This window comes from Pogona vitticeps, chromosome 1 (assembly GCF_051106095.1).
Source record: "Pogona vitticeps strain Pit_001003342236 chromosome 1, PviZW2.1, whole genome shotgun sequence".
Lineage (NCBI taxonomy): Eukaryota > Metazoa > Chordata > Lepidosauria > Squamata > Agamidae > Pogona > Pogona vitticeps.
The window spans coordinates 288,219,216-288,239,022 of NC_135783.1; the positions used below are offsets into that span (position 1 = coordinate 288,219,216).

The 19,807-nt window shown below is 36.7% G+C and overlaps 1 protein-coding gene across 12 annotated transcripts in view; it reads left to right on the plus strand.

The window, feature by feature from the left end:
- LOC144587873 (uncharacterized) overlaps positions 1–19,807 on the plus strand; it is a 133,768-nt gene that overhangs the window by 96,626 nt on the left and 17,335 nt on the right. For 4 of the 12 annotated variants that reach the window (XM_078389375.1, XM_078389380.1, XM_078389376.1 and 1 more), the window contains one exon: positions 1,142–1,261. In XM_078389375.1, coding sequence (XP_078245501.1) covers positions 1,142–1,261 — 120 coding nt within the window. Of the gene's footprint in view, positions 1–1,141; positions 1,262–5,977; positions 6,023–11,872; positions 12,572–19,807 lie in introns of all 12 variants that reach the window. The other 8 variants (XM_078389385.1, XM_078389387.1, XM_078389384.1 and 5 more) reach the window with 3 other exon arrangements.

The window sequence follows — 19,807 nt, forward strand, 5'->3', positions numbered from 1 at the left end:
AAGAAGTTCCTCCTAATATTTGGGCAACATCTCCTTTCTTGTGACATGAATTCATTGCTTTGGATCCTACCCTATATGGAGTGGTCGAAATGACTAGATAGGCGGGGTATAAATAAAATAAATAAATAAATAAATAAATAAATAAATAAATAAATAAATAAATAAATAAATAAATAAATAAAAAATATATAGCTATAGAGAACAGCTTTTTCCACATGACAGCTTTTCAAATATTTGGAGATAGCTATTGTATTGTCTCTCCGTCTTTATTTCTACAGGCTAAGCATGCCCAGCTCCCTCAAATGTGTCTCATAGGACTTGGTTTCCAGATCTTTAATGAAGGTGTTGTTGAATCTTAATTCATGCCAAAAAAAGTCCGATTGTGCTTGTAATCCTTTGCATCTTCTGCCTGTAAAGCAGATTTGTGTTAATAGTTTAGTATGAATACAGTGATATCTTTTTGCCTTGCATGTCATTACTACAAACAGCTGTTTATACTAGACAAAAATGGATAATAGTTTGCCAGAGATGGTGATGACTAAGGCTACAGTTTGTAGCATCCAGCTATTTTACTAAGACAACATATGTCTGTTGTATCTGTGCTTATGCTACAAGACTGTACTACAAATAAGGGCTTGTCTACACTGGCTGTTTTGGAGTGGGCTGGTATGGACTAAACAGCATTGTCTGGGGTTGGCTGGAGGTGAAATATGGCATGATCCTGAAATTCAAATGACACTTCGGGGCTCAAGCAACCCTATTTGGTCCAGCTCTTTGCAATATCGAGAAGTGGCTCAATAAGCAAGCCACTTTATTATATTGGCAAACTGAACACTTCTTCTACTCCTTGGAGGAGAGGCAGGGGAAGTGATTTTTTTTAAGACTCTTGTAGACTATTGCTGAGATGCTACATCACTTATAAAAAGAAAATAATAATAATATTTTCTTTGGTTTGTTTAAAAGGCCTTGTTCTGACAGGATGGGGTGATGCTCACCCTCGGTCCATGAGCAATTCCTCGTCATATCATGTTCCAAAATCTTCTCCCTAAAATGAAACAATTTATAACAAATAAAAGTAAGATCTTTTTAAAAATAACCACAAGCTGCTATCCAATGTATATTTGTTTTTTTTTTCCTGTAGGCATTCACTACATGTTCACCAGTGTCCTTCAAAAAAGTGGCTTAAAAGATACTAACAGAGAAGAATTTTCTGACTCCGCCCAGAAAGTAGAGTCATATGTGAGGTGTGTATATAGGCGTGGTATGTATGTATGAGTTCTTCCTTGTATATATTTTATTACATTACACTTCCATTGTTTCTTAATTGAAACATATAGCCTCAGAATTTAATTCATAAATAAAATAGGGACACATATATGTAGAGGATTCCAAGCTAGCAGTTGTGTAAGTTTTGTATGGTTCTAACATTGTGCTCATGTCAGTGTGTTTCAAATTATCCTGTATGAGAGGGACATTTACCTTAGAAAATGATTTTTTTTATCTGCCATTGTTGTGTTTCACAGTGGGGGGACCCTACATTGTTGTGTTTCAAGAGTGGGGGGACCCTACAACAGTTAGCACTCTGAACATGCCCAGTCTCAGTTGATTTTGGAAGCTAAGTAGAGCCAGTTAGTACCTGGATGGAAGACCACCAGGTGCTTATAGGGAAGGAGACACATGGTGATAGCACCATTTGGGGGAAGTAGTATGGACACAGCATGATTCAGTTTGTACTATAGCTATTAAACATGAGACAATGACAGAAGGACTAACTGTAACTTGGAGAAAATAGCCCCATGATGAAAAAGGGAGCCAGGTTCTGGGATTTCCCCTTGCTTGGTGTCTTTTTATGAATCGTAGTGAGCACAAGAGGAGGTCCTGTAGACCATCTTGACTACTGACACTGATGTTATCAATATTCAAGGCTCATATGTAAAGCTTGGCATCCTTTTATTAAAACTGGCACAATATTGCAATGTAAAACCATTTCCTGGCATTTTCATTTGTCAGTGCAGAAGCAACATTCCAGTTCATAAACTGGAGGTTTTTGGGAGGATTGAATTTCCTGGCTTTTTAGATAGCTGCATGCAAGTGAACCTGCTTGCCAGCATACTCAGAAGAAGTCTGACCCTGAAGAATATTCAGTATATTCAGAAGAAGTTTTGCCATGTAACTTTATACTTGTGTCTGAAGAACTAGACTCGTTCATGAAAGCTCACATTAAAACACAGTACAGTAGTTAGTCTTTAAGGTGGCACAACATTTTCTTTATATTTTGTTTTTGTTTTTGTTTCTGTCTTGTTTTGTTTCTTGCCTAATATGACTGAGTTGAATGACACTTATTCCTGTGGCAAGGCTGCTTTGCCCAGATGTTCTCTGTCTCTGTCTGTCTGTCTCTCTCTCTCTCTATCTTGCTCATCTGCCTCTCCCCATATTGCTTTCTTTCTCTGTTGCTTCTGGCACTCTGTCTGTGTGGCTCCTCTCACTCTCTTGCTTGCTTGCCCCTTCCCCACTCTCATGGCTTCTCTGTGTGTTTATTCCTCTTTTAAGACTGACCCTTTGCCCAGAAGTAAGCCTCATTCACCTCAATGAGATTTCTTAATTTCATGAAGTACTAGCAGGAAGCGTGGGCAATTGTTATGGAATACCAAAGCATCTTTAAGGTCATGTTAATCTACTTGTCATTAACTTGAAATTTTTAAAAAGCACCTGGCAGAAATCATTTTCTTTTCAGAATGTAGTGGCAAACATTAGAAAAGCATCTACCAGATTAGTAAAAAAAAAAGTGGTAGTAAGATTACTTGTAAGGGTTTTTGAAAACTCTGAGATTAAACATTTAAAAATATTTGACCATCCTTCTCAAAATTTGGCATGGAGAAGCCCATGTTGTTTTTAAATTCTCTGACAAGCATAGCCCTAATTCAAATACCTGTTCAGAAGTTATAACTTGTTTGTTTGGGTTGCCCCCTCTTATCTGTAATCGCTTACAGAATGCTGTTGACATTGTAAGTGCATATCTTATGTTATGTGCCATCAAATCAGAACTGAATTATAGCAACCCTAACAGGGTATTCAAGGTGAGATCTTTAAAGAGTAGTTTTAACAGTTCCACTCCCCCAGTGAGCTTCCATGGCTGAGAGGAGATTCAAACCCTGACCTCCTGAGTCCATCTCTCTATCCATCATAACAAACTGGGTATCCCAAGTGCATATACTCGTGTGCAGTTATAACGTAATCTTAGAGAGTACCTTCCAGGAATCTGTTCTGCTCATATCAATAGTTTGTAAGGCACTGGTCTATTTTATATTTGTTTCTTGATTGATGTACTCGTATGTGTATGAACATTCTGATACACAGTACGTACATATGCAACAGATATGGATCCAGACTTTGTATGTGTGTTCTTTGCCGTCAAACTGGAACTGATATATAGTGACCCCAATAGGGCTTTCATGGTAAGTGAGATATTTAAGGAATGGTTTTTACCATTTCCACTCCCCCAGTGAGTTTCCATGGCTGAGAGGGGAATTGAATCCTAGTCCATCACTCTTTCCACTATACCACACTGGGAATCCAGACTTTAGTCATGTATAATTTTATGAAACCTCAACAGCAAATTTAAATGCATGCATGCATGCATGCATGCATGCATACATACATACATACATACATACATACATACATACATACATACATACATACATACATACATACATACATACATACATACATACATACATTTCTAAGGTGTAATTGAACATGATGTAAGAGATAAATACATTCTCTAGATCACTGGTTCTTAACCTTGGGTTACTCAGGAGTTTTGGACTGCAACTCCCAGAAGCCTTCACCACCAGTTGTGCTGACTGGGATTTCTGGGAGTTGCAGTTCAAAAGCATCTGAGTAACAAAGGTTAAGAACCACTGCTCTAGATCAATGCCACCTTCTGTATTTGACCCAGACTTAGTTATACTTGACATAGACTGACTGAAATCAGAAGGACTGAATGTAGTGATGAGCAACTTGCGGCCCATTTGTTTCAGTGGATCTCCTTCAGCTATACCTGTCTCAATCCACCCCAATGGATATTCATGCATGTATCAAAACTCCTAAGTGTAGAGCAGTAATGGGCAAAGCATGGTCCTCTGGATGCAACTGAACTTCAAGTTACAATATCACTTGCCACTGGCTATACTCACTGGGGCTTGTGGGAGCTATAGTTTAACATCTGGAGAGCCACATGTTGTGAACTGTGACTTAGAGATATGTGTGCTGTGTCTGTTATAGTCGATGTTATAGTTTATTTAATGGATTTACATTCTGCTTCAATTGTTATTTCCAAGTTAACTCAAACAGAAAATAGAAGAGGTTATATATCAAATAAAACAACCAAAAACCTTCCTGGACAGCTCAGTGGTTTAGGCATAGGTTGTGAGTTCAGTTCCCCAGTGTGTTTCCTTGATGGGTGCTGGATTAAATGATCCATGAGGTCCCTTAAAGCTCTGCAGTTCTCAGGTTGTTATTGCTGCTGTTGTTGTTGTTGCTGTTGTTGTTAAAAAATCCCTAGTACAGTAATTAAAGGAAAACCAGATTTGTGGGCAGTGGTAATTATCTCCACATCTTTAGCTTTCTTAACTAGCCTGCTTTTTGTTTGTCACTCACAGCTCAGTCTCCAGCATATGTACCTGTCCTGAGGATTTGATTGTGCTAGTTGATCACCATATATTAGATTACTGAAGATGATTTATAGGAAGATGACCTATAACATTTATACTAAAGTCATCTGGGGCTCAGGATAACACATATTACTGGCATGCTTTGCTGGTAGTGAGGCACTTAGCTAAGTGATTGCCAGTAAGCCTCTACTGAGCTAAATAGCTTAGCACTTCAAATACAAGAAACTGGTTCAAGGGCCTGACAGTAACTATACAAGATGCTAGGCTTCAGGGCCTAACTACTTTTTATGTTGAATCTTCTCTGTGTTTAAGAGAGGCAAATCTTGCAAAATATATGTGGCGGTAGGAATCCTTTGAGATAGGGGCTGGTTTACACAAACATCCCACTGCTCTTCCTTTGATGCTTCAGCTATAGAATGTGTGAACTGATTCTACTGATGAGCAGTGCCTCTGAGTGGGAAGGTAACAGCGTTCCATGTCGAGTTACGCTGGCCACGTGACCACGGAAACTGTCTATGGACAAACGCTGGCTTTACGGCTTGGAGACGGGCATAAGCACCGCACCCTAAGGTCAGACACAACTGGACTAAATGTCAAGGGGAACCTTTACCTAATACATTTGAACTGAATAACTTAAAGTAACAGTTGGCATTCCTATACAACTTCAGTTGGTGCAAGGGCTTGTATGAGTTAGTTGTATGGTGTTGCATGTGCTAATGTTCTTGTATAATAGTATTAATAATAAATATCATAGACATCAATATCTTTGTGCCAACAGCTCGAGACCCACCTTTTCAGACATCCTTTTAGTAATTAAGTCCTGCTGTGACAGGGTTCACTTATTCCTTTCGACAGTTCCTCATTTTGTAGATAAAATGACAAGAGCGGAGTTTCATTAAACAAATCTTTATTCATATAACTTGAACTTTTTTCCATAACTCTCAGGCAAACAGTCCAATTGAAGAGGCTTGGGATGGGTTACGTACTTCAACCCCGCGGGTAGACCAATACTGTCCGTTCCTCTGGATATAGACCCTCAATGATCGGTTTACTCCTTTTCTTGTCGCTCACTTCCCGAACACAATCTCCTTTATTTCTGAGGTACTTTAAATACCTTCAGTTCACACCTTTCGTCTTCCTTCCAATCATCCTCAATTATTACTATCGTTTGCGTTTCCCCTTATTTTCCATCCTCCTCAGTCGTGAGGAAAACGTCCAACTCCCTTCGAATCCCCTCTCCTGACTCCTCCCCTTTCCCCCCACCTTTAACCCTCTGATCTCCTCCTCTGTCTCCATTTCAGACGGACTCTTCATCTGCTCACATCTGCATGCTGGTTTTTCACTTAGTAAGTTTTTTTCTCAAGTTTTTAATCACTTAAAGTATTTTAATTATTATTGCATAATTAACTGCTTTTTAATTGTGTAATTTTTTAAAAAAATACTTGTTTTACTGTTGTGACCCACCTTGAGTCCCCTCATCAGAAGAAAGGCAGCCCATAGATAACAGTAAATAAAATAAAATGAAATTACTTCAAGGACCCAAGGTTATTTGACCAAATATTATTATTATTATTGCATTGTTGAGTTCTTAACTTGTTTCTTATGGTGTTGTACTAAAGTTGACGTATTTAATTTGTAGCTTGCATTGGGGGCTCTTTGGTGGACAAAAAAAATTAGTAACACACATCTTTATAAATAACTGTCAAAATGGCTTACTGTCCCAGATGCCAGCCCAAGCTTCAGGGTCTGAATTCAAGAACCTGCTGTCTGAATTCAAGAACTAGCAAAAGCGATGAGCTGGTTGAGTACTAGACCCAGCCTTCTAGGTGGTGGCCTTGTATCTCTAGACTGCCCTCCCTAGGAAGGAAAATTCATAGGCCTTGATCTATAATGCCCTTTTAAAAGACCTTTCCTATTCTTTTCTCTGTGTTGATTATTTTATGGCTGTTATATCTAAGAACAATTTTATCTGCTGCCGTTATTATAATATTATTAATCATGTATTGCATTTTGAATATTGGTTTGGTTTGCAACCCACATTGGGAGAATATATATCCTAAAAACAGTCTAGAAATCATCATTATCATGATATTCTGCCACATTTCAAGTCATCGCCTATTTAGATATTTTTAGAAGGCTAGCCTTGCTTAGTAGCGACAGTAGAACTTTGTTCTATGCATTCAGGTTTGTCTGTTGCCCTTTGCTTTCTAGAAGGGTTTATGATTTTCCATTGAATGATGTAGAATTAAAACTTATAGAAGGGAGAGGGAGATGAAAAGCTATTTCATTTTAGTATACAATTATTTCTGAGCTGTATAAGCTCAGCCACTCCCGTCTCCCAAACCAACTTTTCTGTTTCAGTTCTAGAATACTTGGAATACTTTGGTCATGAATGGGCTATATCCCACAGTTCTTAATCATAAATGGGTTGTGCTTAACCCTGAACATCTGCTCACACAGGAGTGAATGTTGTGGTTCTCCTTCCATAACTTGATTATAAGCTAAAATGCTCACACGGAAGCTAAAAGGAAGGAAGGAAGGAAGGAAGGAAGGAAGGAAGGAAGGAAGGAAGGAATTGCCCCAACGCCTCATTCACTGCATTCCCATTCTAGTGGAATACACATCTAGCCTTTATCGTTAAAGTAGTTGTAAAGAGAAGATTATTATGCCCCAGTTTATTCTTCAAAAAGTGGGGTGCACAAGTTTTGTATGTATGAGTAATAATAAAATAGTTTTGTTTAAAAAGTGGGATTCACATAACTGTCATTCTTTCAGAAGATGAGGAATATAGCTAACACAAGTAGAGAAGTAAGGGGAACAGGATCTGTATTTTAATCATCTAGAAAGACTTATACCTGAAGATAAGTGACAATTACTTTCAATACCAATTAAAATTACAGCAATAAAACATCAAAAGCACCAGTGTATGTTGGTCTGATAATGTTCCGGTCCCATCTGCCTTCAATGGGAATTGATTCATAACATTAATAGTTAATATTTTCACTGAGTATTACATTTCCATATTTTGTTCACAGGTTAACTGTATTCCTTTTAATCCATTGCTAACCTTATATTAGATTACTTGTTCTGACTTATTCAGGATCCCAAATCTTGAGCAGCCGGTGCAACCAAATATAATAGAGCAAATAAGTGACTGCAGGATTTCAGACTGGAAGAGGTAACTAATTTACCAACATCTGGAAATCCCACAATTTGGAGGTTTAATTTTTAGTTTTAGAGCTTTTGCAATGTAACCGAAACAGCTATTTCTGCTTCCTTTCTGAAGGATCTGACTTTTAAAAAAAAATCTGATTAGTGCTCTTGCAAGATAATTCCCTTATTTTGAATGATGTTTTCTTCAGTCTTCCAGATTGGTAGTAGCTGGTGAATTCTGGTAAATTTTGGTTGTTGTTGTTTTTAAATGGGGGCACTTTTCAAATAAATTGAGTCTTTGTTTATGCAGATAAGGCAAAAACAAAATAAAAATAAAAATATTATGGCACCATAAGAACTAACTGCTATATTTTCATGTCAGCTTTCGTGGACAAGCCAACTTCTTCAGACTCAGTCAATACAAACTTCTTTATCTTAATGCCAGAGCTAGTTGATACCTTTAATGAACCACTAAAAATCATGCAAATTGCAAGCTTTTGTGGACAAACTCCACTTCCTCAGGCTGTGCTTCAACCTTTCATGGATAGTGCAGAAAAAATTGTCCCAAAAATTCATGGCAGATGTCTATAACATGTTTACTTTTATGAGGTGAATCTAGACTCAGGTTGCAAAGTCAGCTGGGAGGCATGGTCTCAAGTGCTACAACATGGAGTCCAAGCTTATTCCAAACATAATTACTGATGTAGACCTAAATCCAGCTGCTCCAAACTGGAGGAGAATTACTGAATACAGTAAATGGAACTTACATAACTTTTGACTTGCCAAGTTCCCATTGATTCAGCACGTTTAGTCTAGCTGGACCTAACAATTTTATTTAGTCCCTAGTGTAAATTCTTTGGCTTTTCATATTTCAAGACTGATCCCATTCTTGTGGTGGAAGTATACCATTTGACTAATGTAAACTATATGATAATGTTTACAACACAGAAACACAATCCAAACCATTGTCATAGCCAGCCTCCTGCATATAACTCACTGCATTTACACAGAAGCATTAAAATGGTACATGGAATGCTTTTTCATATGGATACAGAGCAGTCTCATTTACCAGCTGATATAAAGTATCCTCTTCAACTAGGTGAAGTCTCTCTGGATTTGTGCTGTGCCATTAGGTTTTATGCAGTTTCTACTGTCTCACTTAGTAAGTCTTATTACACCCATGTAGTAAGACTACATGCAAATGGTCATGCTTTATTTTTAAAAAAATCTTTCCACATTAAGGCAGTCATTTTTCTTCAATACAGTTTTGTAACAGGATGGGGTGGTGGCATGTCATCACATCCCATTGCTCCCAAAGTCATTTTTATGACATTTTGAATATGTGGTAACAATGGAAGCAGTCAGCCTTTCATTGAGCAAGAGAATGGAAAGAAAAGGAAAGAAGACAGTAAAGTTTGCCCAACTATGAGGTCCTTCTTCAACTATCTGGAAAAGTTCACTTGGCTAAAATCACTAATGTCAGCTAAAATGTTGTATTTATAAATACACATGAAAACCCATTCCTTAAAGCTATGTTACAAATTTGCAGTAATTATAGAAAAATATTTATTCCATTCATTTCTCCATTATATCCAGTAATAAAGACAGAAGGTTTTCCAGGAACTTTGAAAGGGACTATTGTAAAATTATTAAGGAACTATCAAGTTAGTAAATTAAAGGATTGGTTGGAGAAGAATAGGCAGCAATAGCAACAACAAACAACAACAACAACAGAGCTACAAAAACAGCAATATTAGGAACAGCATATATAATGTGCTGATATTTAACAGATACTTAAGTTTTTGGTTAAAACTTGCATCTGTTATATAATACCAGTCAATGTTTTTATAATTTTGACTGTGCCTCGAGTTTAATAATAATAATAATAATAATAATAATAATAATAATAATAATAATAATAATAATAATAATAATAATAATAATAATAATAATAATAATAATAATAATAATAAAGTGCTGTCAAGTCAATTCTGACTTGTCAAGAGGAGAGAATTCAACAGTCAAGGTGCTACACCCAAGAAGCCCCTTTCCAGCATCTCCATATAATGGACAATTTTCAGTGGTGAGATGTGGAGGAGGGCTTTCCCAGTAGATCTTAGTGACTGGGCAGGATTATATCAGGAGAGGTGCTCTTTCAAATATTGAGATCCCAAGCCATTTAGGGTTTTGTAGAGAATTGTCAACAGCTTGCACAGGACAAAGCATATTGGTAGCCAGTGAAAATCCTCCGGTGTCATATGGGCTCCGAAATACATTCCTATTTAGTAGTCTAGATGCTGCATACTGCACTTGCTACAGCATCTATGGCATCTTCAAAGGCAGTCCCACGTAGAGGATACTTTGAGGTTAGCAGGGTAGGAACTATTGTGACTGAATTGTCCTTGTTCATGAATGGTCATAGCTGGCAGACCAATCAAAGCTGCTACTAAAATTAGTGGCAATTAATTAGCATAGATATTTTGGATTTGGATGTTGAATTAAGTGATTCACAGAGGGAAAAAAAAGATCTGCTAACACATGCTTTACAAATAAATTGATCTCAAGAAATGTGGCATACTGATATGTTAAACAAACTGGATGAATTTTGTAGCAATTCCTAACTAGGACAGGCCCTCTGAATCTGTGGAATTTACAGAGGAGATGACTCACCAAATTCCCACTGATTCAATAGGTGTACTCTAGTTGTAATTCACTACTGGATTTCAGCCACTGTGTAAGAAAATAAACTTGCACAAGCTATTTATATGAGCTTGCTGCAGTGTTAGAAAATTATTATTTTAATCAAATTGAATCTAATCTCACATGAAAGTACTTCCCACATTCTTGATCAGCAGCAACACTTTAGAGATTGTGTCCTATATTGTCCTGATTCCACGCTTTACATCTTGATTTTAATATGAAGAGTACAACTGATAATGCTGATGCCACAACACATGTTATTCTCCAGAGCATTTTGCAAACAATAAATAACAAACCAACCTATATGTGCCGTGATGCAGGCCAGTCGTTAAAGGATGGGCGATAAAAAGAACTTGTCTAAAAGGGCGGTGGTGTCATTTGATGTCACTGTATTCAGTGGATTGTCAAATTATAAGAAGGGACGGAGGAACCCCCTCTTCTATTCTTGTCTTCTTCTTTTTAAATATTTCCCTAACTGACATTGTGAAATCTAATACATTGGAGATGTGTTTTGGTACAAAATGTATAATATGTATACTATGCTCATTTGATGCATTGCTGTAGTGCTATGTCACTTACTTTATTTAACAATGAAAAAAGGGCAAAGTTGCTGTGGTCCTCTGCAAAAAAAAAAAGGCAGGGCAGAGATGGAAAACCAATAATTGAAGGAAGACAAGTTGGATTGATCTGAATAGCTGTCTGGATCCTTCTTGTAGGAGAAGAAATATCTCCCATGTGGATGGAAGGATCACTCAAGGCAAGATAAAATAGATCACACCAAAGGTAGGACCTTTTTAGGGGCAAACCAGATTGATCCAACTTCTCCTGTCTGGTTCTGCCCTAACGTGACCAAATAATTCAACAGCAGTAATCAGTGGGTGAAATTAGAAGCCAGTATTCCGAGGGTGAATTCACTGGTAAGTCTTTAATGGCCACTTTGTGCTAGAATGTAAATATATGACAGTGACTGATTAAAATTTGAGAAACCTATTTCAAATCCCTGCAAAGCAGCAAAATTGTCTGAGTGATCTTGGCCTAGTCATGATCTCTTGACCTAATCTGTTCCCCAGGTCTGTTGCAGGCGGAGAGGAACTCTGTACCTTTAACTCATTGAAAGGTTGGGGAAAGGGGAAATGAAATAATATGAAGAAATAACATGGAACAAATAGTAGAAGCTAAGGAACGTTTGTCCTTCAAATGTACATTCTAGCAAATTAGATTTTATATTCCTATTACATAGCTATTTAAGGAATTGCTCCTTTAAATCTTGCCCACGTAAACATTCCGACACATGCAGACACACCCGTATTCTATGAGTCATACTCCTTTGTTTTCTTATGTAGGACTCTCGGCACAAAGCAGCTTTACATTAAGAAAAACCATCCGTTCTTGGAAGAAAATGTTCTTGTGAAGCACGTAAAACATTACCCATCTTGAAGAACAGTAACATTCAAATTGCATAGCCCATGATGTTGCTACTTTTCAGGAGAACCATGCTGGATATAAGGACATCATCTGACACATACAAGCAAACAATTCCGATGAAGCTCTGTAAAGACAACACATTTATTTTGGCATCAGCCTTCATGAAATGGGACAAGTATTATGGAATGCATGAAACATTATGATACATCCAGAGCTTGGAAAAATACCATTTTTGAACTGTAACATGCTGGCTGGAGGATTCTGGGAGTGGTAGTCCAAAAGGTAACCACCCCATCTCTCTACCTCTTTGGTGTAAGGCTGCTTCTTGTCTTGTGAAGCACCCACAGTCATTCAGTGGCCTCTGAGATCAGAAGAACAGCATCCCCCTGCCATCTCTTGTTGGGTTGCACAATGCCCAAAGCCTTAGGATCCACTCAACACTGATATTGCTTCTGTGGCATTCTGTGGTATTCTGAGTACCACGAAGAGTTCTAGGATCAACCAAACATTTAGACAGCACCATAAAGGCCAGACTTCCTCTGTTCTTGGACAGCTGCTGCTACTGCACTTAATGAGGATTTATATAATTGAAAAGAGCTGATGCTCCCTCCACCAAGGTAAAGCTGTGGTGAAAATAAATATCATCAATCAAATGGAGATTGGAAAAGATTCTGGGCATGTTGGTTTTGAGATTCTGAAAATTGTAGTCCAAAGAAGTAATTTTTTAAAAATGTAATATGCATATTCCACCAACAAGCTCTAATTTTATCTTTGCAAAAATCCTGTGAGAAAGATCAGGCTGAGATAGTATAAGGAGTCCAAGGTCACCCAGTGAGTTTCATGGCAAAGCAGGGATTTGAGCCGAAGTCTCTGGAATCCTAGTCCAACACTCTTGGCCACTAGAATAGATCTCTGTTCTTCCAATCTCTACTGTGACATTAACATATAACTGTCAGTTTTCTGGTCAACTGACAGATTATAATGTATAGAAACACCACCCATGTGATCTACAATGTTTTAATTACATCCCCTGTAGTAGCACATCAGACCTGGCAGAAAAAAAATACATAACATGGATCATAGCATACCTATTTAACCCTTTACATAGTAAAGCCTTAGGGTAGGTGGGGCTCGTCAGCCTTGGAAGGCAGCCCATCTAGAAGAAGGAAAACTCTGATTTGAAATCTCCACTGCCTTGTGGCTATATCCACTGATGGAAAAGGCTTCAGGAGTAAACCTCAAGGCAAAATCCGGAGCCAGAGTCCCGGAGGCAGTTCGTGTCGTTCTGGAAACTCCTGCAACATCGCTGGAACCAGTTGTATTGGCTCTTGCCTTTCTATTGGACTATTTCAGCAATGTGGAGAGGGGGGATTTGCTGCTTGGGTAACAGCCTATCCTCCATATTATTTTACCCAGGCTTCATGCTCTAGAGAGGGCACTCCAGCTTCGCATACAGCATTGAAACACTAGATGCTGTTCCATGTCCTCCATACAGAGCACGTTACCATAGACTCTCGAGACTAAAGGATGCCTAAGAAGTAGAATTCAGTTCAGTTAACTTTCACTGTTTAGCCACTGGTCATTACGAAACTCCAAGAAAAAAAATTACAGCCAGAAATCTGAAACAACAAAGACTTTACATTTATTTAGGATAATAATCTAACCAATTATATTCCACTTAATAAAATTCATTTTATGACCTGGCTAATGCTATTAATAGTGTGGCAGCTTTTCTCCCACTAAAACATTAGACTGAAACAATTGAAACTTGTTTGTCAATAGGAGAGAGTAGTCACATAGAAGGAGCCTGTAAAACGTATTTATTTATTTCTCTGGAAAACAAGAGAAGATTTTGCTCATCCTTCTGCTTTTCTCATATGGGTACATATTTAAATACTCACCTCTGTCCTATTTAGCAGGAAATTATTATTAGCAGTTTTGGGGGAGAAGGATGATTACAGGACAATTAGTTGAGAAATAGCATATGAATCCATCTGTCCCCTAATCCTGTGTGAGTAATTTTGTATACAAATAGACCAAAACCCATAAACCCACCGGGGAAATTAATTGCCACATACAGTATTCTAGAGCACATAGGACTCCACCCATCATTTCCCATCTTTTTAGGTACATAGGCCTTGATACAGAATACTGTCCATGACATAAATGAGGAGGGGGGAATCACTATTTTTATAGTTAAAAGAATAAAAAGATTAATTTGCATATGTTCCAGTTGGATTGTAGACAGTATGTGAGATTTTATATTCTCCATACTGCCTTAGATTTTAAATTTGGCAGGACAGAATATTTTACCAATGCTAGATTTTCTGTTTGTTAACTGTTTTAAGACATGCTACAGAATTACAAATATATTCTGTGGTATACTGAAAGAAAGGTTTGCACTAGCTATTTTGGAGTCCAATCCTGCTATCTAACGCCACTGGAACCATACAAATGTGTAGTTCCATGCTGAAAATGGACTCAGTGGAACTAGCAAAAAAATAAACAAAAAAAGTTTTTCAGTTATATCTGGCTGTTGTCAATCCGGTTTTTCAGCATGTCAGTCAAAAGATCAAGGTATACTGAAAACGGAGCCTGGAAACTGCACTGTATTCTCTCCTCCCCAAATCTTTAATGTAGATTGTAGATGAGAAGTTTTATTCCAAAGTACAATAAATCTAAGGAACTATTTCTTGAAAATTCAAAACATTAATAATTAACTGGGGGAAAAATCATAACTCCATGGGGAGGAAACTAGATATTCTATGGCAAAGGAACAAAATCATCTTTTTGAAAGGCTAGTAATAGATTGGAAAACTGAAAATGATACTTGCCAATTCTAATCCTGAAAGCAGTCTTCCTCCTTTCCTTAGGGATGGGGATAGTTCCAGTTTCAAAAGATGACTGGAAGTGGGTTGAAGATTAAGAGGAAGTAACTAGATATATATCCCTGCTGCTTTTACAATATGCATTAAGTATTTATTTCTGAGCCATATGAATGCAACGACTCTATTCTGTACAGGTATGAATAAAATGTTGCAGGGGAAGTATTTTTGCTCACTCTTAGAGAATAAGTGCATTTTAATTGCCAAATATGTAAAGATGTCAATGTTATTATTAATGCTGTTAAAATGAACATCACATACAGGAAAGCATAAAACATAGTACAATTGTGCTGTAGCTCAGTGGTTCTTAACCTTTGTTACTCGGATGCTTTTGAACTGCAACTCCGAGAAACCCCAGTCAGGACAGCTGGTGGTGAAGGCTTCTGGGAGTTGCAGTCCAAAACTCCTGAGTAACCCAAGGTTAAGAACCAGTGCTGTAGCTAACATCTTAGTGTACTGGCCCACTGAAATGCTTAGATGTATACACACAGAAGAATGTCCAGGAACAAATCAAAGAGAAATAGATCACAAAGAGGCCAACACTGAACACACATTTCATAATGCTTCACTCAGTTCCAATGAGATTCAGTCTATTTAATCGTGTATTAGACTTTAGCAGATGAATACAGTGGCAGTGGTGAAGCCAAGGGAGAACAAAAAGTGACAGCTACTGAGCACTAACTGTTTGCCACAAAAATAAAATCCTAGTGGCTTCAGAGTCTTGGAGGGACTTGCTAAAATATTGTCCGCATTATCTTCCACAGGTGGCATCAAGTCTGCAGATGACCGGAAATGGTCATTTGAGGCCCATGTAGTTTTTTTTTAAATAACACAGACTTGGCTGCTAATTGGATTTTGACTACCCCAGAATAAGCAATGATCAGAGTTATGCATAACCAAATATAAAGTTTCAAAAAGGACAGGCTGAAAAATAAATAAATCAGAAGTAGAGAGTTCAATGCTATATATCCTTTGTTCTGGAAGTGCTGTGTCCCTGCACAGACAGGCAGTTGTACTACCTAACTGGTTGGGGACCCTCTACCCACAATACAGATGTAGGGGTTTGTTGTAAATAAAACAATAAGCCTGTGGGGCTTTCATGATGCTTCAACTGGTCAGGTACCAGCAAAGAGCAGTGTGCTAGTATGGTTCTACCCAGCCCCTGAAATGAACCGAGGCTAGCAGTTTTAAGAGTGGAAAACCTCATGATTTTTTCCCTTCTGGGTGAGATGTACGTAAAATGAGTACAATGTTTTTGGGGAACTCTCACCCTATAAGTATGGGGTGGTGGTGGTGGTCCTCTCAAAGACCTATCTAAAAAGTTGTTGTGACCAGGTTTTAAGAGACAGAAACATAACTTGCGGTTAACATGCCAGAACAAAGTTTGCCATTAGTTTTAGAGGAAATAAACTAGAGGAGGAAACTAGCAGGCTTGTCTTTAAGCTTCAGGCAATAGATATGTGTAAGACATAATAAGGGAGGTAACAAAATGAAGTCTGAAGTGCTTAAATTTGTTGTTTAGCATAAATGTCCATGAATGTTTACTTAAATCAGAAGCATGAAGAATATAGCTGTACCCACCTATATAATCTATGAGAATTTAAATTAAAGTTCTACTCTGATCATTTTTTGACAAATCAAAACTCAAAGTCTCTCTCTCCCTGTCCCATTTAAAGGACATTTTCTCTACACTAATCAAATTCACTTAACTTGACTACTACAGTTTTCAGTTGAGGACCTTGGCATAACCCAAGATTTATTCAGTGATGCTGAGAACTCAGGACGCAAGTTGTTTATAATTAAAATATATACAGTATTTTCCTTTTGCTTATGTTGAAAAATTTCCATTGTATAGGCAAAAAAAATTTATTTGTTTGATAGTTTTATATAGTTACAAAACAAAAATAATTGCAACAAAGTTACATATTCTACAGGTTACTTACAATACTTGAAACAGCTACAGCCTCAGAAAAGCAGCATGCAACTAATATCACAAAAATCATAATGTACATATTACAGTGTTTTAATTAACAATGCAGATAAAGGAGATTCTTTGAAATTAAATTTCTGTGGAGATTCTCCTGCAGGTGGGGGGAGACCCACTCAAGAAACTAGGAATTTCTGCTGAGCAAATATGCATCGAATTAAGATATAAAATGCTGAAAAGCATATATTTTGTTTATGTTTATTGCACAATGCCTGGGAAAAGCCTATTGCATTTAGGAAATTGAAGCTGCAATTCAAAACAAATTAACCTAGATATTCCATTAAACTTACTCAGACGTAGGGCTTACTTCTTAATAGGCATGTATCGGAGTGCACAAAAAAGCTGCAATCTTTTGCCCCCATCCCTAAGAGTAATCTCCATTGAGAACAATGGGATAGATTTCTCATTGAACTTGTAAAAAGTTTGCTGTTCCAGCATTTAAGAGAGGGGTGTGTGAAAAAAGAGCAAATAATGTTTTCTTGCAGCCAGAATTATTTGCCTAAGCTTTATGATTTTTTCAGTGTTTTAAAGTAGGGAGAAAGGAATAATTTAAAATTGTCTAAATAAAAAGGTTTTTTTGCTATGAGAAATCCTTTAAATATCCACTACATGGTTTCTGTGTTGAAATTTATAAACATGCACTAAATTCAATGAATCAAACATTTTGAAAAATGGGTTACTATAAATTTTATGAATTTATACATGTTCAGTTGATATGAAAATAACTAAATAAATCTTTTCTCCAAAGAAGCACATCCATACAAATTACATAAGTAATTTGCATATATGCAGATAGTAACTGTATCCACATCCCTTCCCAAATTACTTTAAAATACAAATAACTGTTCTATCAATTAGTTCAATGTGCGCTTTCATTGATTATATTAGACTTATATTTGATAAGAGGATAACTAGAGGCTATAGCTTGAACCTAAGAATGCTAAAAAAACCTCAGTTTCATAAGGATATAAAACATACCAAGCTAAATGCTAAAATTCAACACTTCTACAGTTTTACATCTAATAATTAAATGTTATTAGTGTGTTAAGCTATATGTTAAGGTGGTTTAAGAAAACTTTGATCTTGGACTGTTATCAAATTGATAGCTTGAACATGTGTTTCTATAACTATTACATTTCTTCCAAAATAACCTGTTTATTAACAGTTACCTTTCAAGACCATTATGAAAGTTCAAATGGAAAATATTAGTAATGAGGTTTATTAGTTAGCTATCAAATAGATATTTTGGCTTTTATATTAGCATCAATTAAAAGAAACTTATGTAAATCCTCTATTTCAAATATTTCCTCTGGCCTTGTAACACAGAATAAAACTATTCTGTGAAGTTGCTCATATCATTCTTTGTTTTAATATTACGAAAATGTAATACATTAAAGGAATGATCCCAAGCACAAATAAATCTTGATTCTAAGTAAATGTGCTTAAATTCTGGTTGCTTAATCATAATACTTTGCGCCATATCTTTATCTATTAGATTAAGTAAATGGAAAGCATGTTCAAATTATGCAATTTAACCCTCCATTTTGATTCTGTTTGCCATACAGTAATTTACATTTATGGTAAACAGCACAAAAACGAATAGAACTACAACAAAATATGCAATTTCTGAAACACAATCCATTTTCTGTTTAATTTCTGAAACCTGTATTGTGCTTTTAGAGATATATATTTATCTTGTGCTAGCAATACACACACCATGGATTAGCTGAGATTGAGAAATACAGTACAGTGCTTTATCATTTAAAAAGTAATAATCCATTTTGTAGCATGAAAAGTTTGTTACTGTATCAAAATCAGCCTTGACTGTGATGAAATCTACATGAAAAACAAACTTGGTTTAAGCAGCATTGCTGCTTATATAATGATATTGTGGTAATTTAAATTGTAAAAAGTTGCCTTACTGGTGACTTCAATTTACTTAAACTGGAAATGTATTTAAAGAGTAGAATCTAACTGGCTGGGCTTCTTCTTTCCCAATTTAAAAAGAGCTTTAAAAAAATTATACTAGGGTTTGTTGCAAGAAACTAAAAAGTAACAAAATGCTCTGTGTCTACAAAGAACTGGAAGGTTTGTGTCAATCTAGAAAACAAAAAAATTACTAAAAGAGTAATTAAAGTCCACTCTGCCCATTTGCAAAAGTTTAATTTTTAACAGTCTGGTCTATATAAATCAGCCTCAATAATTTCAGTGATAGCTAGTCTTCCACTGAATTATTTCATTAAAAGAGCACTACTGAAACTTATAAATGTTGTCTTTGAATGAACTAGGAGTGATGCATATCTTATAAACATATAAATGGGTGTTGTGTGATGTTCCCGCTATAATGTGGAGCCAACTGCTGTTACAGTGAAATTCCTGCATACGCAGAGTGATTTTTAAATTATTAAATTGTTCCCAAGCCCAATACACTATAGGTTGGTCAATAACAGATTGGAAAATATTCAAAAGGAATTAAAAATTTCCAAAAACAGCTTAAAAATATTAAAAGTAAATCCAAGTCATTATCCAAAATCTTGTTTGGTGTGTGTATGTTTAGCTAATCCTAGAGACCAAAAACACTTTGGCATACTACAGCAGTGGTTCCAAACCATGGGTCCCCAGATGTTCTTGGACTAAAACTCTCAGGAGCCTTCACCACTAGCTGTGCTGGCCGGGATTTCTGGGAATTGTAATTCAAAAACATTTGTGAACCCAAGGTTCAGAACCACTGTGTCAGAAGATCAACAGAAATGAAGTTTCCTAGATAGGGAGTTCCACAACTGGGTATTGAGTCATGTTTTATGTGTTATTTATTGCTCATTTATAATAATAATGACAATACCAGTTATTATTACCAGTTACATGCTGGCAAGTCAAATCCAACTTACAATAACCTTTACCAGGATTTCCCAGGTACAAAATGCTCAGAAATGGCTTACCAGTCCCTTTGCATGGTGGTTCTGCAGGAACCCAAGGATACA